The sequence below is a fragment of the Hyla sarda genome, chromosome 9, assembly GCF_029499605.1.
Source record: "Hyla sarda isolate aHylSar1 chromosome 9, aHylSar1.hap1, whole genome shotgun sequence".
Lineage (NCBI taxonomy): Eukaryota > Metazoa > Chordata > Amphibia > Anura > Hylidae > Hyla > Hyla sarda.
This window is the reverse complement of record NC_079197.1, coordinates 130,077,631-130,102,102: the sequence shown is the minus strand read 5'-3', so window position 1 is coordinate 130,102,102 and position 24,472 is coordinate 130,077,631. Positions and strand designations below refer to the sequence as shown.

The following is a 24,472-nucleotide window of genomic DNA, read 5'->3' as shown; positions in this document are numbered from 1 at the left end:
TTCACTATAGTGACATCAATCATTTTACCACAAAATTTACGTTGTACCCAGAATAGAAATATTTATGGGGCAAAATTGGAAAAAAAACGCCATTTTATAAATTTTGGGGGCTTCCGATTCTACGCAGTGCACTTTTCGGTAAAAATGACACCATATATTTATGGCAGTGATTTTGGACTTTGGAATTTTTACGGGCACGCCATTTACTGTGTGGTTTAATTAATGATATTGCTCAAGATGATTGCTCAAGCCTGGATCTCAGACTTGGAGAAATCAAATGCTGGTCGGACAGTGTGGAGCACGGTAAGGCATCTCCCACTGTCCTCTCAGCTGTTTGGGATGCTGCAATTTCACCCCAGTGGTCCTGAACAGCTCCGCTGAGCTAACCGGCAGTTCATTCTCTCGTTTTAGATGTTGGGATCAATTTTGATCGCGGCATCTAAAGGGTTAATACCGGACATTAGCCTGATTGGCGATGTCCGGTATTAGCCGCGGGTCCTTGTTGCCGATAACAACTGGGACCCAGTCACGGACGTAAATATACATCTGTGGTCGTTAAGGGATTACATATATCCTGTATTCTAAATTAGTGGAGGCATCACTAGCTTTGGTGGACTTGGGTAGTGCCTCCTCTCCAAGTGGTCTAAAGTAGTGCCTCCTTATCAGGAGGTCTAGGGTAGTGCCTCCTTACCTAGTGGTCTAAGGTAGTGCCTCCTTACCTGGTGGTCTGGGGTAGGGCTTCCTTATCTGGTGGTTTAAGGTGTTGCCTCCTTACCTGGTGGTCTAGGGTATTGCCTCTTAACTGGTGTTTTAGAGTTGTGTCTCATTATCTGGTGGTCTAGGGTATTGCCTCTTAACTGGTGATTTAGAGTTGCGCCTCCTTATCTGGTGGTCTAGAATATAAGCTCCTTACCTGGTGGGTTAGAGTAGTGCCTCCTTACCTGATAATCTCGGGGAGTGCTTCTTCACTTGGTGTTCTAGGATTAGGCCTCCAAACCTAGTGATCTAAGTTGGAGCTTTCATACCTGGTGATCTTGAGTAGTGTCTTCATACCTGGTGGTCTAGGGTTGTGCTTCCTAACCTAGTGGTCTGGAGCAGGGCCTTCTTACATGGTATTCTAGGGTGTTGTCACCTTACCTGGTGGTCTAGGGTAGTGCCTCCTTACCTGGTGGTCTAGGGTAGTGTCTCCCTTCCTGGTGGTCTGGAGTTGAGGAGAGGGTTAATTTTTTTATTTCCCCTCCTACTTTTTATTTTAACTCCCTGACTGTGAATTATAAGAAGTAGGGTCTTGTTAGCAAGATTGTTGCTTAAAGGGGTACTCCGGTGAACTAAACCCATAGCCCATCCTTTCCCTCTCACCAAGCTATGTATTTGTAAATATAATTCATTAGCTATGTAAATCAGTTTCCTCTTTCAGCTGTCATTTACATGCAAGGAGTGGGGGAAATATGTAATTCTCAAATCCACCTTGTCTCCTCAGTAAGAGCTAGTCCCCTCCCTTCAAGGCAACACCAGGTGATCTCTGTCTGGTCTAGAGCTGTACAGCCACACCTCCCCTCCTCTCCCTGTGTGCCGTTAGAGAAGCTCAGTAAAGATTCTCAGTCTCCTCAGCCCTACCCTTTGTCTACATAGATCCAATCACTGACTGCTGCCATTCGGACTACAGTATGATTTTTTGCTGGGGTAAAGGATAGTTTAAAAGAAAAGACATGTAGTATGTAAGGCTGACTGTTTACAACTCAGCATGCTCACAGATAGTGAAAGTGAAAACAATTGGCTGGCAGCCATTATACAGAGCTGCACTGACTTCTGGGAGTTCTAGTCTGTGCTGCAAACAAGGAATAAAAAAAGTATTTAGGAGACATCAGGGGCCAAAAGATAACTACAGGAGACACAGAACAGGTATTGTGGTGGCTTTGGGGCATTTTTTTTCTTAACTTCCCCCTTAATATGTTTTACTAGCTTTTATACTACAATAGCTGTCGGCTAAATACTTTTTCAGATAACAGCTTCTTCTGATCCCTCCAACACACATGAGCGCTTTGCAGGTTCGGCCAACATATGTTTTATGTATATGAGGTTTACTTGCTTCAATTTATAAATAATTTTTCTCCTCTAAAGTATCTATTTTTATTGCCTGTGTACTTTACCTGCAGGTTCAGGTTTTACTGAAGCTGATATTTTACATCAAGCATTGCTAGAAGGCAATTGTACTACTGAAGTATCCTTAACTGTACTGGATACCATCTCGTTCTTCACACAAACCTTTAGGGTAAGCTTTTTGATTTGTTTGGAATTGAAGCCTTTTAGGGTAAATTATGTAAGAATACATAATACATTCTATTTGTTCCCCTGTACCAAATGACACAGTGGTACTTATGATAACTTTAAAGTGAGCATCCACATTTTAGAACAATCTAATTTTAAGAGCCAATGTTCTATGCTGATACATTTCGGAGATCTGTTTTTCTGATATAGAGGATTGCATAGAGAACAAAGATGTAATGGCTTCCCATTGGATGTTTTAAGAAATAAACAATAAACATTATTGCTGATGGCTTATTCAAATAAACAGTTGCATCTGTCATCACATGAGATATCAACCCTATAAATATAGCTTTAGCAACATACTGTATGAAGTACTGTAACTTATTCACTTTAGCTTTAACTACATTTTCTTTACACCTCATAGACTCAGCTCCTTAACACTGATTGTCAAAACCCCTTGATGAAGAAAGTTTTCGACATCTACTTGGCATTTCTAAAAAATGGACAGTCAGAGATCTGCTTAAAACACGTCTTTGCCTCACTCAGGTCTTTCATTAGCAAGGTGAGTTCTACCTTGTATGTTACTGAATAGATAAGGACAGCAACCCCTGGTAAAAATTATGGAATCACCACACTTTTATACCAACTGCCTGAGAACCAACACCTTATGCCACTCTCTGTGTTGGATTTTCATGTTAAAGATATTTTATATATTTTTTTCATTGTTTCAGTTGAAAACACTTGTTGGGGGTCATGTTTCTTTGAGTTAGACAAGTTTCACAGCATGATTAGCTCTGTAAAGGCCCTTTATATGAGCAGAGTATAGGGTGAATTAGCTTTTTTTTTTAAGAATGAGCCAATAATCGCCCCATGTAAATGGGCCAGTAATCAGCCAACGAATGCCTTCTCTTTCATTGGAAGATCACACTTGTGTAACTTGTGTCAGGATTTGTTTCAGAAATGTGAATTGCAAGATAATTTTATAATGTATTCCTTTATTTGATCTGCAAAAACAAACACATGATAATACTTAATAGTTGAAGCCAGAGTACAAAAATCCTTTAGCACACAGGATTTTTCTGTTGTGTTTCTCCTGTCAACAAGGAAGCAGACTACACCAAAAATCTCATGAAATACTATAATACTATTGCTGCTATTTCCTCCCACCTATTTTTCCCATAGTTGAGCATTTATCACCTTTCTAAAGGACCTTAAGTACTCCCTCTCCTTTTATAACTGCAAACTAATTTGGTTTTAGAAATGTTAATATGCAAGATAATTCCTTATTTTATTTCTCATCTTGATCTGGAAAAAAGCATGCTGTTAGGTAATAATTTGTAATTCATTTGTTTGAGGTATGCTTCTTGAGGCCAGAAGACAAAACCCTTTTTGCATATATACCTGCAGTGTGTTTGTCTGGTCAACAAGGAAGTAGACTACACTGCTACGCCGAGCGCTCCGGGTCCCCGCTCCTCCCCGGAGCGCTCACAGCGTTCTCCTATTCGCAGCGCCCCGGTCAGACCTGCCGACCGGGTGCGCTGCGATAATGTTCCCAGCCGGGATGCGATTCGCGATGCGGGACGCGCCCGCTCGTGATGCGCATCCCGACTCGCTTACCAGACCCGTTCCCCGTCTGTGCTGTCCCGGCGCGCGCGGCCCCGCTCCTTAGGGCGCGCGCGCGCTGGGTCTTTGTGATTTAAAGGGCCGGTGCGCCACTGATTGGCGCATGAGGTTTTAATCAGTACCTTCACCTGTGCACTTCCCTTCTTATACCTCACTTCCCCTGCACTCCCTTGCCGGATCTTGTTGCCATTGTGCCAGTGAAAGCGTTTCCTTGTTTGTTCCTAGCCTGTGTTCCAGACCTCCTGCCGTTGCCCCTGACTACGATCCTTGCTGCCTGCCCTGACCTTCTGCTACGTCCAACCTTGCTCTTGTCTACTCCCTTGTACCGCGCTTATCTCAGCAGTCAGTGAGGTTGAGCCGTTTCCGGTGGATACGACCTGGTTGCTACCGCCGCTGCAAGACCATCCCGCTTTGCGGAGGGCTCTGGTGAATACCAGTAGCAACTTAGAACCGGTCCACCGACACGGTCCATGCCAATCCCTCTCTGACACAAAGGATCCACCTCCAGCCTGCCGAATCGTGGCATACACCAAAAATCCTATGGAATCCTATAATACTATAACTGCTATTTCCTTCCACTTAACATTCTTTCTCACATTTGGTTTTATTTTATTTATTTATTTTTTTACTTTGTCATACAAATCTAAAAATACTTTTAGTCTTAGAAGCATGGGTACTTTCAGACAAGAGACAAAGTTTTCAGCACTTCTTGGGATAAGATATGGGTCATAGTGTTATTTTATTTGCCTGTCTTTACTGCATGAAAGTGCTGCTTTTGCAGAGTCTACTTAGTGTATATATATGTATATATATATATATATATATATATATACACACACACACACACACAGCATCATTTTTGCAATGTAAAGTAGTTAGTACACAGCCTGTAAAACAGTGTTTAATGTTGTGTCCCCTCAAAATAACTCAACACACAGCCAATAATGTCTAAACCTTGGCAACAAAAGTGAGTACACTCCTAAGTCAAAAATGGGCACAACTAGGCATTCATCCAGTTTCACAGGCAGGTTCCCCTAAGAACAGGCCTCTTCATCGTCGACCAAAGAAGTTGAGTGCACGTCCTCAGCGACAAATCTAGAGGTTGTCTTTGGGAAATAGACAAATGAGTGCTGCCAGCATTGCTGCAGAAATTGCAGTCAGTGCTCAGACCTGTCAGTGCTCAGACCAATACACCACAAATTGGTGTGCATGGCTGTCGTCTCAGAAGGAATTCTCTTCTTATGATGACGCACAAGAAAGCCTGCAAACAGTATGCTGAAGACAAGCAGACTAAGAATACGGATTACTGAAACCATGCCCTGAGGTTCAATGAGACCAAGATAACCTTAATTTATTCAGATGGTGTCAAATGTGTTCAGATGGTATGTGTGGTATCAACCAGGTGAGGAGTACAAAGACAAGTGTGGGAGTGTTATGGTCTGGGGCTGCATGAGTCCTGCTGGCACTAGGGAGCTACAGTTCATTGAGAGAACCACAGTTCATTGAGGGAACCATGAATGCCAACATATACTGTGACATCCTGAAGCAGAGCATGATCCCCTCCCATCAGAGACTGGTCCACAGGGCAGTATTCCAATATGATAATGACCCTAAACACACCTCCAAGATGACCATTGCCTTGCTGTACAAGCTGAGGGTAAAGGTGATGGACCAAGCATGTCTCCAGAGCTAAACCCTATTGAACATCTGTGGGGCATCCTTAAACAGAAGGAAGGAAAGAACAAGATCTCTAACATCCAACAGCTTTGTGATGTCATCATGAAGTAGTGGAAGAGGACTCCAGTGACAACTTGTGAAGCTCTGGTGAACTCCATGCCTAAGAGGCAGTGTTGGAAAATAATGGTGGCCATACAAAATAATGCCACATTAGACCTAATTTGGACATATTCACTTAGGGGTGTACTCACTTTTGTGGCTAAGGTTTAGACATTAATCGCTTTGTGTTGAGTTATTATGAGGAGACACAACATTAAAGGGGTATTCCAGTGAAAAACATTTTATTTTTCATATCAACTGGCTCCAAAAAGTTAAACAGATTTTGTCAATTACTTCTATTAAAAAATCTTAATCCTACCAGTACTTATCAGCTGCTGAAGTTGAGTTGTTCTTTTCTGTCTGACAACAGTGCTCTTTGCTGACACCTCTGTCTGTCTCAGGTACTCTCCAGAGTTGGAGCAATCCCCCATAGCAAACCTATTCTGCTCTGGACAGTTCCTGCGACAGAGGTGCCAGCAGAGAGCACTGTTGTCAGACAGAAAAGAACAACTCCACATCAGCAGCTGAAAAGTACTAGGTGGATTAAGATCTTTTAATAGAAGAAATTTACAAATCTGTTTTACTTTCTGGAGCCAGTTGATATGAAAAAATAGTTTTTTACTGGAATACCCCTTTAAACACTGTTATACAGACTGTGCACTCACTACTTTACATTGTAGCAGAGTGTAATTTCTTCTTAAAACACGAAAGAAAAGCGCTCCATAGCGTAACACCGGAGGGAGGGTAAGAATGATCACAGACCAAATGCCGCTTACCCTGGGTGGTTGTGTACCGTCATACACCACAATTATAGGTGCGCGTTATATGTATTTAAAATCGGTCCTGTCTGCAACTTCCAGCCTCCAAACTGTAGAGTATAAGCTTCACAAGAACAAGCTGCAGAATTGTTTCAACGCTGATATCGGACCGGTGTTGTCACATGAAAAGATATAATAAAATATTTACAAAAATGTGAGGGGTGGACTCACTTGTTGGAGAGACTGTATTTATATATATATATATATATATATATATATATATATATATCTACAGTGATACCTTAACTTACAATGGCCTCAACATACAATAGTTTCAGCATACAATGGTCTTTTCTAGACCATTGTAACTTGAAACCAGACTCAAAATACAATGCTACGGACAGTCCAGATCTGCAAAACGTGTAAATTGCTGCAAGAACCGACCAATCAGAATGGGCATTTACTGGTAAAACCCCTGTATTACTGAAGTGCATGCAATGATTGATTGTCTGGTAGCGCCCTCTACAGTACATGGGTGTACTACATGTTCTGTACTACTCTTTAACTGTGCCAGGGATAGCTGCTCCTTTTGGACACCAGGTGAGGGCGGCTCCATTTTATTTTTTTGGAACATTGTGTGTAATGCACAGGACCATGAAGAAGCTCCTGTCCTCTACATAGACAGTGATTACAGCTCACAGCAGCTCTTTATTACTTTTATATATAAGGATTTGCTTTAGCTGCATTATTTATCTACTTATTTCTCTTTAATCCTCACTTCCTCACATACTTATTTACTCTAACATTGTTGGCTTTTATTTTTAAATTTATAATAAAAATTCAAATAAATGAGTAAAAAATATGGAAGTTTAAAATACCAAAGGATATTTATTCTCCTTAATACTGATGCACCTTGCAAGCCACGTGCTATGTTGCCTCCCACAAACACCATATGTCAGATTTATTGCCTTACCATAGGCTTTAAAACTAAATCAGGTTGGACCCACTAAGAAATGTATAATAATAATAATAATAATAATAATAAATTAGTCATACTTCGCATGATTCTAAGGCACTTCCTACTTTTCCAGATTATGCATTTGTATTACATAGGGGCTTCATATCAATGGTGTTTTGCCATAAAAAATGTGGAAATGTTTTGTGCCTTCAAACTGTTGTATATAGATTGATAAATCTTTTCTGTTGTGTATATCATGAGAATTGAGATTCTGGCGTGAAAATTAAACTTATCAATGTTTAAAGAAGGATTAAGTTCTGCTGTATCGGTCTAGCAGCTAACAGTATAAGTATTCATGTCTTTATCCCCTCTAAATCTCTTTTTTATTGATAAGTTTCCTTCAGCCTTCTTCAAAGGAAGAGTCAATATGTGTGCAGCGTTTTGCTATGAGGTTCTTAAATGCTGCACCTCCAAACTCAGTTCCACCAGAAATGAAGCTTCTGCTGTCCTGTATCTTCTTATGAGGAACAATTTTGAGTTCACCAAGAGGAGGACATTTCTCAGGACACATTTACAGGCAAGTGTGGAAAGAGATAAGTGGCTATATTGATTACATCAGAACCACAATAAAAGGTTTATTAAATATAGGTCCCCCTAAAAATACAGAGCTAGGCTATGTTCACACATGCTGCCCACTTTTATCTCAAATAACGGCATTGCACGCCATTTTTCTATTGAGTTACATTAAGCTCAATAACAAGAAAATACAATGGGGGAGATTTATCAAGACCGGTGTTTTGATTAATCTCCCCCAAGATGTCCATCTTTTGTACCATAAAAAAGACAAATAACACCTTTTTGGTATGAGGTTAAAAGCACTGTGGAAACATAACCCTACAGAGTAAACTAGATTTTTTATTCCTCAAAACTGTTTGGAAATAAAACAATTTTATTTAAAATATAAATAAATGAATTTCAGATTTTTACCACTATCTACTTCACTTCTTGTTGTACAAGTGGAAAATGTGGAAAAAAAAAGTATTATGTCATCTAGTATAATCACTAAATTGTCCCTTCAGACATGAAACAGCAGACATGAAATTTAGGTCTCATATCCAAATATGTGTGAAACAGGTTCACACTGCGTTTTGTGTGGTTATACTTGTTCCCTTTTCATTCTTTTATATTTCTGCTGTTTACAAATGCAAATTTGACAATATTATTATATACAGCTATATGGCTTTGTGCCAGGGTCAACATGCTCCGTTCCTGGGGAGAGACGGGGTGCAGTGCAGGAGATGAGACACTTATTCCCTATCCTTTCGATCCCTTCCTTAGTGCAGCTAAGGAGAAGAAAGGGTTGTCCTTTCTATCTATAAAAAATTCAGATCACAATACACAAGTATTTACTTTTAAAGTGACCTCAACCAGTTTTATTTAGCATTGGTTTTACATTACAGTTGAAACAAATCAAAAAATAAAATGCTTTTTAAAAAGGAAAAGGAAAAAAATGTACACCCATTGGCCTTTTTGTTAGGTACACCTGTTCAATTGATTGATAACACAAATAGCTAAACAGCCAATTACATGGCAGCAACACTACACATTTAGGCATGTAAATCTAATTGAACCTTAAAGCAGATGGTCTACATCAGCAGAAGGACCATATTGTTAAGAATCATGACCATCCCTTTTGATAATAGTGCTTATGTGACTAAAAGAACAAAGTCAGATCTCCTGGATGTCAGGGGGAAGGGGACCAGAAGCACAGTAAACATCAAGTGGGATAAAGAAAATAAAGCACATTAAGTCGAGATAGCAAAACAGGCAGGTGGGAAAAAAAATCTAGTTAAGATCCCAACCTCAAAAGAATCATTAGTTTCTATTACCTGTAAATGACCGGTCTATGAAACTGAGTCATCTCAAACATTTATTGAGTGTCAAGAAGCAAGATAGCAATTATGGCCAAAACCATTGTTTAGCATCTTTTTTGCTTGCCAAAGTTAAAATATTAAAGCTGTTGCCTTACTAATACTTACGATTCAGTATATACAAAACATCAATAATACAGAAATAACATGTACTTCTTAAACTGGCCTAAATACCAGATGCCAAATAGAATTAAATCTGATCCCACATTATCCCAGAGGTCACTAGACATAGGCTGGAGACCTCTATTGACAGTGTTTCCGAGATCAACAAGAAATAAAGAAGACATTCCCATGAGAGATCTATAAAAACAAAAAAAAGTTAAGTAACTAAAGTTAATTAAGATACTACTGATTCTTAAAAAAAACATATTTTCATTGGTAGTTTTTCCAGTGCAGGGTAACAACATTCTGAGACAAAAAAAATTATTTTTTTTCCCCTAAAAAATTGTTTGATTTGTTAGTACTTACTTGAAACATGACAGTGGATAGAAGAACAAAGAGAGATGGATCCAGCTCGTGCAGATAAAAATATTTTAATCCAGAAGACAAGGAGGATACAAGTAACACGTTTCAAGTGCTGAATGCGCTCTTAGTCATGACAGTGGATACAACGTATTCCCAACAGGATGGCTAAAGCGTCCATTTAGGCAGATTGTTCCAATTATGATCACAATAAAGCCATCCAATGATGCAAAAATGCTGGAATTTTATGGTGGTTACCACCATTTACTTAAAACCAGGATAAATAGGATCAAATAAATTATTTTTATGAAGTACAATGTGCTAAATGTATAACCTAAAGAAGAGGTTGAATCAACCTTGAAGTATTGTGAAAGTTGTCATTTCCTTGATTCTATAGGAACCCTGACTGACTGCACTGGATAGACCATCAAGCAGAGTATCATGTGTTAGCAGATGACTGACACAGTCTAATTAGTATCTACACATAGTTCCATTTTATATATTACGTAAGACAGCCTGAAGAAGAAAGTTAAAGGAGAAATATCATGTACTAAAACATATCCCCTATCCGCAGGGTAGGGAATAAGTTTTAGATTGCGGGGTGTCCAACTGCTGGGGCCCCCCACTTGTCAACCCCCACACGAAGTGGCGGCCAACACTTCACCTCTATGGGAGAGCCGTTTGGCTATCTTTTTCTTTCCCATAGAGATATGGGGAGGGTGGCATGTTGGCTGCTGCTTTGTGCAGGTGTTGACATGCTCTGTTCTCGGGGGGGAGCCGGGGACCAGTACAAGAGATCACAGGGGGGGCCCCAGCAGTTGCACCCCCGCAATCTAAAACTTGTCCCCATCCACATAATTTTTTTGTACATGATACTTCTCCTTTAATAGTGCATATCCAGTAGGTGCAAGCTGTATCTCTAAAGATAGATGCATTAGGGGAGATTTATCAAAACCTGTCCAGAGGAAAAGTTTCTGAGTTGCCCATAGCAACCAATCAGATTGCTTCTTTCATTTTTCAGAGGACTTAAAAAAAATAAAAGAAGCAATCTTATTGGTTACTATGGGAAACTTAGCAACTTTTCTTCTGGACAGGTTTTGATAAATCTCCCCCATTGTCCTTATGCTGTGCTTTAATAGGTTAAGCACAGTGTATGGTTAAAAGTAGTGCTCTTTCCTTAGAAACACTTGGGGAAAACTGGACTGCTGTTCTATAGATATACAGTAGAATAAGACACATGAATGATTTCGGTCTTGTCTGCACTGGCTATTATAATGGTGTGCTAATACTGTTCTAATACGAAAACAATACATCATGATAATAACATTATGTTTCTTCTTTCTTTCCAGATCATAATTGCTGTAAGCCAACTTATTGTGGATGTGGCTCTTAGTGGAGGATCCAGGTTTCAGGAATCACTTTCAATAATTAACAATTTTGCAAACAGTGACCGAGCAATGAAGGTATTTCACAACATAATTTGTTAGCATTTTTCATGTCTCATTTTTATGTAGTTGTTCATGTACATTTTTTTCACACTGTATCTTAATGTCATGTGCAACAGTCAACAGCATTTCCCTCAGAAGTGAAAGATCTGACAAAGAGAATCCGAACAGTTATCATGGCGACAGCTCAAATGAAGGAACACGAAAGAGATCCAGAAATGTTGGTAGATCTACAGTATAGCTTGGCCAAGTCATATGCTAGTACACCCGAGCTTAGAAAGACGTGGCTGGAGAGTATGGCCAAGATCCATGTGAAAAATGGCGACTATTCAGAGGTGGGTGTCTTGTGCCTACTGCCCTCAGTTTGTTTGAAAGCTGGCTATGGTGCTGTTTTGTAATTTGTTCCTGTGACTTCATTGTTGACAATTTCTCTTTAATGTTTGTCCACGTAGAGCACAAGAAGCGCAAATGTTATGAAAGGGTCTCATGATCTCAATAAATGAAACATTAGGTTATACTTTACATCTCTGTTATAGAAACCCAACCCAAAGTGTGGCTGTATTTTATTACTAAACACTGTTGAATATAGTAGGGAATACCTTAAAATATTTTATTCTTTTTATTAGTAATCACACCTTATTATCCCGATACTGATCTTTCACCTATATTTGCATCACCTCTTTGCTGACTCACATCAAAATTAGATAGCTTAAAGTGGACCTTGCAGGAGCTTAATAGAAATAGAAATAAGCTCATGGCCAAAAATGGCTTTTATCAAAGATTCCAAGCATATGTTTGTATTTTTTATCTCCACAGTCCTTCCCAGGGCTGAGATATAAGCCTTATTCTTAATATGTAAATGAGGCTCCCGTGTCCAGCAGAAGTTCCCCAGCTCATCAACAGCCCAAGGTTAGCCAGCCTTCTCTTCTTATTCACTACCTCTGTGCTTGCTGTCAAAAAGCGAGGGGTACAAACGGGCATGGGGGCAGTGCTTAAGTGTAGATGGGCTTGCTAACTGTGGGCTCTTCCTGTGGTGGGGAATGCCCCCTGTGCACTCGACCCATAAGCCATTTTGTTAATATATAAATATCTTGGTGCTCGAAAAGGGCTATGGAGATAAAAAGGTATGCCCTGAATCCTGATCAGAAGCCCTACCAAGCCATGGGCTTAATTTCACCCTTGGTTAGCTACTGAAAGTTCCACTTTAAAGCTTCTTTTACATAGCAGCATTATGGTTAATATATTGCTTCAGTATTTGCTTAAAAGGGTACTCCTGTACCCTCCGGTATTTACTCTGGTAAATCAACTGGTGCCAGAAAGTTAAACAGATTTGTAAATTACTTCCATTAAAAATATTAACCCTTCCAGTACTTATCAGCTGTTGTATGCTCCACAGGAAGTTATTTTCTTTTTGAATTTATTTTCTGTCTGACCACAGTGCTCTCTGCTGACACCTCTGTCCATGTCAGGAACTGTCCAGAGTTGGAGCAATTCCCCATAGCAAACCTATTCTGCTCTGGACAGTTCCTGCGACAGAGGTGCCAGCAGAGAGCACTGTTGTCAGACAGAAAAGAACAACTCAACATCAGCAGCTGATAAGTACTAGGTGGATTAAGATCTTCTAATAGAAGTAATTTACAAATCTGTTTTACTTTCTGGAGCCAGTTGATATGAAAAAATAGTTTTTTACTGGAATACCCCTTTAAACACTGTTGTACAGACTGTGCACTCACTACTTTTCATTGTGTAAAGTAGTGAGTGTAATTTCTTCTTAAAACAAGAAAGAAAAGTGCTCCATAGCGTAAAACCGGAGGGAGGGTAAGAATGATCACAGACCAAATGCCGCTTACCCTGGGTGGTTGTGTACCGTCATACACCACAATGATAGGTGCGCGTTATATGTATTTAAAATCGGTCCTGTCTGCAACTTCCAGCCTCCAAACTGTAGAGTATAAGCTTCACAAGAACAAGCTGCAGAATTGTTTCAACGCTGACATCGGACCGGTGTTGTCATGTTGTCACATGAAAAGATATAATAAAATATTTACAAAAATGTGAGGGGTGGACTCACTTGTTGGAGAGACTGTATTTATATATATATATATATATATATATATATATATATATATATATATATATATATAATATTTCAAACCTATCCTGCTCTGAACAGTTCCTGACATGGACAGAGGTGTCAGCAGAGAGCACTGTGGTCAGACAGAAAGGGAATTCAAAAAGAAAATAACTTCCTGTGGAGCATACAGCAGCTGATAAATACTGAAAGGATTAAGATTTTTTAATAGAATTTATTTCCAAATCTATTTTACTTTCTGGCACCGGTTGATTTACAAAAAATTACATTTTTCCACCAGAGTACCCTTTTAAACTAATAGTGAAATCTACACAGAGAATACTATCATGGGAAAATTAGCATGTTTTCCAATTATGTACTGACTCATCCTAAAATTACTGAAAGTGTTTGTGTCATCACATAAACATCTGCCCTAGATACACTACAATTTAATAGGAAACTGTAGTTTTGGATTTTGCGAGCTGACCTAGAAAACAAGAAAAAATAACTAAAGAAAACACAAATATAGGCAGAGAGTAATGTACAAACCCAACACACAGTAACCACTAAGCAACTGGAACAGTATAATGTACACAGTTCCAGTTCTGCTGCAACAAAAGTTCCCAAGAACACAGTGGCCTCCATAATTCTTAAATTAAAGAAATTTATAACAACCAGGGCTGTTCCTAGAGCTGACCACCCAACCAAGCTAAGTAATTGATTGGAAGGGCCATGGTAAGCGGGGTGGTTACTCTGACTGAGCTCCAAAGATCCTCTGTGCAGATGGAAGAATCTTCTAGAAGGTTTTATGTCTAGAGGATTCTAAATGTCATGTCTGGAAGAAACCAGACACTGCTCATCACCTGCCCAGTACCATTCCTACAGTGAAGTATAGTGGTGGCAGCATCATGTGGGGGTCTCTTTCATTGGCTGGGACTGGAAGACTGGTCAGGGTTGACAGAAAGCCAAGTGCAGAAAAGTGCAGAGATATTCTTAATAAAAACCTGATCCAGAGTGCTCTGGATCTCAGATGGGGCCGAAGTTTCACCTTTCAACAAGACAATGACAAAGCACACAGCCAAGACAACACAGGAGCAGCTTAGGGACAACTTGTGAATGTCCTTGAGTGGCCAAAACTGACCCCTGACAAGCATCCCTCGAGAGACCTTAAAATAGTATTCACCCATGGTCCCCATCCAATCAAAGCTTGAGAGAATCTGCAGAGATGAATGGCAGAAACTCCCAAAATCCAGGTGTGCGAACCTTGTGACATCATAGCCAAGAAGACTGGAGGCTGTAATCCCTGCCAAAGGTGCTTCAACTAAGTACTGAGCAAAGGCTCTGAATACTTAAATCTTTTCAATTCAATATTTTAGTTTATCCTTTTCAATAAATTAGCAAAGATTTAGTAACATTATTGTGTCTTCGCATTGTCTAACCTTCTGTTTCACTGGGGTATTGAGTGCAGAATGACAGGGGAAAACATTCCATATACATTGTAGTTTAGTGTATAGCCACCTGCATGGCTATATCCTATAACAAAGAGTTATTACAATTGATATATAGTTCAAATCCAGCTTGGAACTTCAAGTTGGAATCTTTGAGACAAAATGAGGACATGTGCCTCTGTTAATTCTCCACTGACAAGTTTTTTGCTTTCACTGCTCAATGTTGTTATATCCATCATGGAGATTGCCTCAGGAAGAAATAAATATTAATCTGAACTTTAATGTGTAAAGGAAATGCATGTGATCTGAAAATGGCATCTCATTTCTTTGTCTAGGCTGCAATGTGCTGCATCCATGTAGCTGCCCTAGTTGCTGAATTTCTCTTCAGAAAAAGTAAGTTTTGCCTTTTCGAATGAAAATAAATGATATGGGAAATTGTGTAGCACTGTCTATTAAAGGGGTACTTTTTTCTTTTAAATAAAATGGTGGCAGAAAGTTAAACATATTTGTAAATTACTTCTATTAAAAAATCTTAATCCTTCCAGTACTTATTAGCTGCTGAATGCTACAGAGGAAATTCCTTTCTTTTTGGAACACTGATGACATCACGAGCACAGTGCTCTCTGCTGACATCTCTGTCCATTTTAGCAACCATGCATAGCAAATGTATGCTAAGGGCAGCATGGTGGCTCAGTGGTTACCACTGCTGCCTTGCAGTGCTGGGGACTTGGGTTCAAATCCCACTAAGGACAACAATAAATAAAGCGTTATTATTATTATAATAACGTCAGCAGAGAGAACTGTGCTCGTGATGTCATCAGAGAGCATTCTAAAAAGAAAAGAATTTCCTCTGTAGTATTCAGCAGCTAATAAGTACAGGAAGGAATTTTTTTAATAGAAGTAATTTACAAATATGTTTAACTTTCTGCCACCAGTTGATTTAAAAGAAAAAAGGTGTCCACCGGAGTACCCCTTTAAGGCTGTGTTCACATGGCTTAAAATGTGACATGAAATGTCTGCCCGAAAAACATGGGCAGACATTCCGCACATTTATTTGTTCCAGTGGTGGACTGATTAGCAATGCACCTTTGTTCCAGTGGTGGACTGATTAGCAATGCACCTTCTCCATTAATGGCAATGCATTTCTGAGCGGAATGCGCAGAAACATTGAACAATTTCTTTGTTTCTGCAGACACTGGAATCTGGGTTTCTGCCATGGTAATTCTACCCTCTGCACAGTGCAGCAGAATACCACTGAAGTCAATGAGACTTTTCTGCAGCAGAATGTCAGAGCTGAATGTTCCCGCTCAGAAATTCCGCCGTGTGAACATAGCCTTGATGAGACTTGTTAACATAGAGTGAGGACCATGTTACACACTAAGGTGGAATGGAGCTGGTTAATGAAAAAAAAATACAAAATGTATTGTGTGCTTAGGACAATTCCTATTTTTATTTACAGACAGATTGAAACAAAACAGATTGAAATATTTGAATTCAATGTAAAATATGGTTCTTTGCTCCAACAAAGTGTAATTTTAAAGTGTAATTAAACATCTTATCCCCTAACGACAGGATAGGGGATGAGTGTCAGATAGCAGGGGGTCTGACCGTCGGGACCCCCACCGCCCCGTGATCTCCTGCCCAGCACCCTGGCTCTCATCCATTCATGAAGCGACCTACACAACTTACTGTCAACCATAGCACGAAGCGGTGGCCGACACGCCCCTCCATGTATGTTCTGCTGTACCATAGAGATACATGGATGGGGCGTGTCTGCCACAGTTTAGTGCCGTGGTCTACAGTAATCGTGCAGGGCAGGGACCCCAACCCCCTCTCCATGATCAGACACTTATCCCTTATCCCGTGGATACGGGATAAGATGTTCTGTACAGAAGTTCCCCTTTAATAACAAAGTGTCCCCTGCTCGGATCCCAAGAATTTTGCTGTAATCTTTGGTGACACTTACCAATTAATGGTTAATTTCCTTGCAGCGCCACCACAGGAATAATAAAGCATTACAAAGAGCTTGTTCAGATCAATGTATTGTCTGCATAATGTAGGACAGGTTCTCCCAAGTGACAGACTGTCTTTGTAGCTTTGAGGACACCTTTTTTGTTAGCATAGAATTCCCTTAGTCTAGGTTTCCACACAGGTTTGTTTTATTTTTTCTGGTGTTTTTTTTTTTTGTTTTTTAATGCAATCATGCCACTGCAGTTTCTGAGCCAAAGCCAGAAGTGTATCCAGTAGGATGGAGAACTATAACTCATTGCTTTTTATTTTTCATTCCATTTGAATACACGTCTGGCTTTGGCTTAAAGGAGTACTCTGAAGCAAACTTATCTTATCCCATTGTAAAGCCAGCAATAAGTTATATAACCACCTCAATTACCTCTGTTGCCTTACTTGCACGCATCCCCAACTTTTCTTAAATCCGGAAGTACAGGCTGTCTGCCACAATTATGAATTTTGGACCCCGCGCATGCTGTGGACTGCGGCCATCTTGGTAACAAAACATCACCTTGTTCAAGATCCTCACCGCTCTATGTTGCAACTCGCTTACTTCCACCATTTACATATTCATATAATCTTCATTTCCACAGCCATGATTCGCTGGGCTGTGCAAACGCTTCACAATACCTCCAGCCTATTAGCGCGAGCTGAATGCGCACTCGCACTCATCCCTTCCTGGGACCGGACATGTGATCTCTTTAGGCCAATGATATCCCTGATAGTTATGCTGCTGTAACTACCAGGTATAGTCTCAAAACCACTTAGCAAGTTTTATATTGCGCAAGATCCTGCACACACACACATTCCTCGGGATCGGTCATCTGATATCTGTAGTCCAATGATATCCATGATAGTTACGCTGCCATAAGTACCAGGGATATTCTAATAACAAGTTAGTCATCTTTATATTGTAGCCGTAAGTGAAAGCATTGCAAGCTACCTGGGCATTCATTGTTATGTAAATGGAGACTGTTCATTATAATATGAATGCCCCAAAGGTATATAGGTGTTGTAAAGTCAATAAACATTTAGTGTTTCACAAATTTCTGTGTGGCATTTCCTTTTATTTCTTGCGAATAAAGTTTCTTGAGATATTCATTACTATTCCATAATTTAAGTATACAATGTATACACATTCTAAATAATATATTATATGCATTCATATATATATTTAGGAGGGTATAGTGGCATAGTGTGTTTATATGTTTTTTTTTACAAAATCTGGAGGCACACTGTTATGTTGTAGCTGTACCTTATCAGATGAAAATCAGTAGCTTATATTTTTAAACGTCACATATAGATTTTTTTTTCAATACCGTATACAGTGCCATGCATCTTATTTCTGTTATATACACTGCTCAAAAAAATAAAGAGAATATTAAGATAACATATCCTTGATCTGAATGAATGAACCAATTGTATGAAATACTTACATACTTGAATCTGCTGACAACAAAATCACACAAAAATTATCGATGGAAATCAAATTTATCAACCCATGGAGGTCTGGATATGGAGTCACACTCAAAATCAAAGTGGAAAACCACACTACAGGCTGATCCAACTTTGATGTAATGTCCTTAAAACAAGTCAAAATGAGGCTCAGTAGTGTGTGTGGCCTCCACGTGCCCGTATGACCTCCCTACAATGCCTGGGCATGCTCCTGATGAGGTGGCGGATGGTCTCCTGAGAGATGTCCTCCCAGACCTGGACTAAAGCATCCGCCAACTCCTGGACAGTTTGTGGTGCAACGTGGCGTTGGTGGATGGAGCGAGACATGATGTCCCAGATGTGCTCAATTTGATTCAGGTCTGTAGAATGGGCGGGCCAGTCCATAGCATCAATGCCTTCCTCTTGCAGGAACTGCAGACACACTCCAGCCACATGAGGTCTAGTATTATTTTGCAATAGGAGGAACCCAGGGCCAACCGCACCAGCATATGGTCTCACAAGGGGTCTGAGGATCTCATCTCGGTACCTAATGGCAGTCAGGCTACCTCTGGCAATCACATGGAGGGCTGCGCGGCCCCCCAAAGAAATGCCACCCCCACACCATTACTGACCCACTGCCATGCTTGTCATGCTGGAGGATGTTGCAGGCAGCAGAACATTCTCCTTGGTGTCTCCAGACTCTGTCACCTCTGTCATATGTGCTCAGTGTGAACTTGCTTTAATCTGTGAAGAGCACAGGGCGCCAGTGGCGAATTTGCCAATCTTGGTGTTCTCTGGCAAATGCCAAATGTCTTGCATGGTGTTGGTCTGGAAGCAAAACCTCCACCTGTGGACATCGGCCCTCATGGAGTCTGTTTGTGACCATTTGAGTGGACACATGCACATTTGTGGCCTGCTGGAAGTCATTTTGCAGGGCTCTGGCAGTGCTCCTCCTGCTCCTCCTTGCACAAAGGCGGAGGTAGCGGTCCTGCTGCTGGGTTGTTGCCCTCCTACGGCCCCCTCCATGTCTCCTGATGTACTGGCCTGTCTCCTGGTAGCACCTCCATGCTCTGGACACTATGCTGACAGACACAGCAAACCTTCTTGCCACAGCTCGCATTGATGTGCCATCCTGAATGAGCTGCACTACCTAAGCCACTTTTGTGGGTTGTAGACTCCATCTCATGCTACCACTAGAGTGAAAGCACTGCCAGCATTCAAAAGTGACCAAAACATCAGCCAGGAAGCATAGGAAATGAGAAGTGGTCTGTGGTCACCACCTGCAGAACCACTCCTTTATTGGGTGTGTCCTGCTAATTGCCTCTAATTTCCACTTGTTGTTTGTTCCATTTGCACAACAGCATGTGAAATTGATTGTCAATCAATGTTGCTTCCTGAGTGGACAGTGTGATTTCACATAAGTGTGATTGACTTGGGGTTACATTGTGTTTTTTAAGTGTTCCCTTCATTTTATTTTAGAAGTGTATTTATGTATATGTACCGTATATACTCGAGTATAAGCCGAGTTTTTCAGCACGATTTTTCGTACTGAAAACGACCCCCTCTGCTTATACTTGAGTGAACAAAAAACGCTTCTGGCTTAGCTGTGAGGGGATGGGCCAGGCAATCCATCTTCGGCCAACTATGCTGCAGGGACCGTCCGGTAGGGAGGGTTAGTCGTTCCGGGCTGTCCATCTTCACCGGGAAACTCTTCTCCACTCCGGGCCGGCCCCAAACTAGTGACGCTGCATTGACGCTACCACGCAGGGACGGTCATGCGCAAGGACGTCACGGACGTCTGCTGCGCACGGACGTCCCTGCGCATCATCGTCAATGCAACGTCACTAGTCCGTGGCCGGCCCGGAGCGGAGAAGAGGGCCTCCCGGTGACGATGGACAGGCTGGAACAACTAACCCTCCCCACCGGATGGTCCCTGCAGCATAGATGGCCGAAGATGGACGGCCCGGACCAGCTCACGCTTCCTTCCCACCAAGAAAGCAACTACTGGGGAAGTGAGTAGAAAACAAAAGGGGGGTCTGGATGATGACGAAGGGATTGACAGGCAGTGATGATGAAGGGGGGATGATGACGAGGGGGATGATGATGAGGGTGATAATGACAGGGTGATGATGATGGGGTGATGATGACGGGGTGATAATGACAGGGTGATGTTGATGAGGGGGATAATGACAGGGGTAATGATGATGGGGGTGTTAATGACGGGGGTCTGGAGGGGGGGATGATGTATTTCCCACCTTAGGCTTTAGTATAGTATATAGGTATATACATATGTATAAATATATATATTTTTATATATAGTTTTTTTTAGAGTAGCCATATTAGTCCAGTAATGCTCAAGCTAAATCATAGGATGTCGCAGAATCTTGTAATACCTATTTTATTGGACTATCAGTATTTATCCTGAAAAAGTGAGTTTTCACGAAAGGTTGTCTTTGCCGAATAATCTTTGTTCAAAAAAAATCAATTACAAGATGCCACTATCTCATAGATAGATAGATAGTATTTTTGAGTATCCGTATTTGTCCAGTGATGGTGATGAAATATTATGGTATGTTGCATAATCTTGTAAGGCTTTGTTCATGTTACGCCGAGCGCTCCGGGTCCCCGCTCCTCCCCGGAGCGCTCGCAACATCCTCGCAATCGCAGCGCCCCGGTCAGACCTGCTGACCGGGTGCGCTGCAATACCTCTCCCAGCCGGGATGCGATTCGCGATGCGGGTGGCGCCCGCTCGCGATGCGCACCCCGGCTCCCGTACCTGACTCGCTCTCCGTCGGTCCTGTCCCGGCGCGCACGGCCCCGCTCCTTAGGGCGCGCGCGCCGGGTATCTGCGATTTAAAGGGCCACTGCGCCACTGATTGGCGCAGTTGGTTTAATCAGTGTATTCACCTGTGCACTTTCCTATATAACCTCACTTCCCCTTCCCTTCCTTGCCGGATCTTGTTGCCATCGTGCCAGTGAAAGCGTTTCCCAGTGTGTTCCTAGCCTGTGTTCCAGACCTCCTGCCGTTGCCCCTGACTACGATCCTTGCTGCCTGCCCCGACCTTCTGCTACGTCCGACCTTGCTCTTGTCTACTCCCTTGTACCGCGCCTATCTTCAGCAGTCAGAGAGGTTGAGCCGTTGCTAGTGGATACGACCTGGTTGCTACCGCCGCTGCAAGACCATCCCGCTTTGCGGCGGGCTCTGGTGAAAACCAGTAGCAGCTTAGAACCGGTCCACTAGCACGGTCCACGCCCATCCCTCTCTGGCACAGAGGATCCACCTCCTGCCAGCCGAATCGTGACAGTTCACATATGTCAGGTGTCAGGCAAAGTTTCCATCTGCCATCTGCAATTATGCTAAAAGTTGTCACATTGATTTGAATGGCGAAGTTCACAATCATCCAGCATCACAATACTGACTCCAGATGGTTGTACACGCTGAAGGGCATCCTGACCAGTGAACTAAGCTTTTGGTTCTTGCCCTATCTACTGACCAGAAACAGTGGACACTGTATGCCACACCACATATCATAAGTTGTCATCAGTTTTGGCATCAGTTGCGTTTGTGATTTAGGGTAAGTTCACCTATGTTGGATACTGGACATATGTGATTGAAGCCGAAAAGCTTTGTTATTGTTCCAACAGTATAATGTTAGACAAATTATAAAGGTATTGGGGTGAGTTCACAAATGTTTGTCATCCTGCATAGAACAACTCAGTAGTGCAAATGATGCCCCAACTGATCACTTCTTGTCAGCAGTTAGATGGCATCTTACTTCCATTGTTTATGGGTGTTGGAAAGGGTTACGCAGTGAGCTGTGTTCCCCTTTCAGGATTCCCTTATAGCGTGTCCACCTATTTGGTGTAAAAATGTAAACATTATAGTATTGCCAAACAACGTACTGTCATTTTCCCTGTCAGTGCACATCGGAGGAAAACTATGCTGGCAGTTTGGTATATGTGAATCTGTCTTTACAGGATTATTAGAGAAATAATAATAGTATACACACACACATACATAAATACATTTATATAAATATAAAATATATATCTATATATATAAAACTCAACGTGTGTGTGTGTATATATGTTCCACAAAAACTTTCAAACGGCTAAAGATAGTAACATGAAAATTGGCACACATGTTACTTATATGTCACCAACAAACATAGGATAGGTAATTTAACCCTTACTCACCCCCATTTGCCAGGGGCGGGGCTTATGTTTTAAGTCCCATGCAAGTCAATGGGAAATATATGTTACTGCATAACTTCCAAACGGCTGGAGATATTTTGATAATACTTGGTCACATGTTACGTATATGTCCACTTAAAATATAGGATAGTTAATTTAACCCTGAACTACCCCCATTTGTGAGGGTCAGGGTTTTTGTCCCATGCAAATCAATGGGAAATGTATGTTCCCATATAATTTCCGTACGGCTGGAGCTATTTCAATACCTGGTACACATATAAGGACGGGAAAGCAGGACGGGATAGGAGGATGGGATAGGAGGTCAGGATAGGAGGACAGGATAGGAGGTTGAGATAGGAGGACGGGATAGGAGATCTGGATAGGAGGTTGGGATAGGAGGTCAAGATAGGAGGTCGAGATATGAGGACGGGAAAGCAGGACGGGATAGGAGGTCAGGATAGGAGGTCAGGATAGGAGGACAGAATAGGAGGTTGAGATAGGAGGTTGAGATAGGAGGACGTGATAGGAGGTCGGGATATGAGGTCGGGATAGGAGAACGGGATAGGAGTTTGAGATAGGAGGATGGGATAGGAGGTCAAGATAGGAGATCGAGATATGAGGATGGGAAAGGAGGATGGGATAGGAGATCGGGATAGGAGGTTGAGATAGGAGGACGGGATAGGAGGTCGGGATAGGAGGTCAGGATAGGAGGCCGGGATAGGAGGCCGGGATAGGAGGTTGAGATAGGAGGACGGGATAGGAGGACGGGATAGGAGGTCGAGATAGGAGGACGGGATAGGAGGTCGAGATAGGAGGTCAGGATAGGAGGATGGGATAGGAGATCAGGATAGGAGGTCGGGATAGGAGGACGGTATAGGAGGTCGGAACAGGAGGTCGGGATAGGAGGTCAGGATATGGGGTTGGGATATGACAACAATATATGAGGACTGCATATGAAGTCAAAATCTTCCTCCTTTGTTTATTTTCCTCCCCAACAAGGACTAGGAAGGAAAAACCGTGCAACGCCGGGTACTCAGCTAGTATATATATATATATATATATATATATATATATATATAAAACTCAATGTGTGTATGTATGTATGTATGTGTGTATGTTCCAGCATCACGTCCAAACGGCTAAAGATATTAACATGAAACTTGGCACACATGTTACGTATATGTCAACTACAAACATAGGATAGGTGATTTAACCCTTACTCACCCCCATTTACCAGGGGCGGGGTTTATGTTTAAAGTCCCATACAAGTCTATGGGAAATAAATGTTACTGCAAAACGGCTGGAGACATTTCGATAATACTTGGTCACATGTTACTTATATGTCCACTTAAATATAGGATAGTTAATTTAACCCTTAACTACCCCCATATGTGAGGGTCGGGGTTTTTGTTTAACGTCCCATGCAAATCAATGGGAAATGTATGTTCCCACATAACTTCCGTCTGGCTGGAGATATTTCAAACCTGGTACACATATTACAGGTCGGGATATGAGGACGGCATAGGAGGTCAGGATAGGAGGACAGGATAGGAGAATGGGATAGGAGGACGGGATAGGAGCTCGGGATAGGAGGTCGAGATATGAGGAGGGGATATGAGAACGGGATACGAGGACGCGATAGGAGGACGGGATAGATGGACTGGATAGGAGGACGGGATAGGAGGTTGGGATAGGAGGTCGGGATAGGAGGTCGAGATAGGAGGACGGGATATGAGGACGGGATAGGAGGTCATGATAGGAGGACGGGATAGGAGGTTGGGTTAGATGGACTGGATAGGAGGTCGGGAAAGGAGGTCGGGACTTGAGGATGGGATATGAGGACGAGATGTGAGGACGGGATATGAGGTTGAGATATGATGACGGGATAGGAGGTCAGGATATGGGGTTGGGATATGACAACAATATATGAGGACGGGATATGAAGTCAAAAGCTTCCTCCTTTGTTTATTTTCCTCCCCAACAAGGATTAGGAAGGAAAAACCGGGCAACGCCGGGTACTCAGCTAGTCTATATATATAAAACTCAACGTGTGTATGTGTGTATGTTCCAGCATCACAACCAAACGGCTAAAGATAT

General features: G+C 41.7%; 1 protein-coding gene across 2 annotated transcripts in view; it reads left to right on the top strand.

The window, feature by feature from the left end:
* The window catches only part of DOCK11 (dedicator of cytokinesis 11), a 428,541-nt gene that overhangs the window by 278,007 nt on the left and 126,062 nt on the right, over positions 1-24,472 (top strand). For both annotated transcript variants that reach the window (XM_056539360.1, XM_056539359.1), the window contains exons 39-44: positions 2,157-2,272; positions 2,693-2,830; positions 7,778-7,960; positions 11,126-11,239; positions 11,341-11,556; positions 15,076-15,133. In XM_056539360.1, coding sequence (XP_056395335.1) covers positions 2,157-2,272; positions 2,693-2,830; positions 7,778-7,960; positions 11,126-11,239; positions 11,341-11,556; positions 15,076-15,133 — 825 coding nt within the window. The remainder of the gene's footprint in view (positions 1-2,156; positions 2,273-2,692; positions 2,831-7,777; positions 7,961-11,125; positions 11,240-11,340; positions 11,557-15,075; positions 15,134-24,472) is intronic.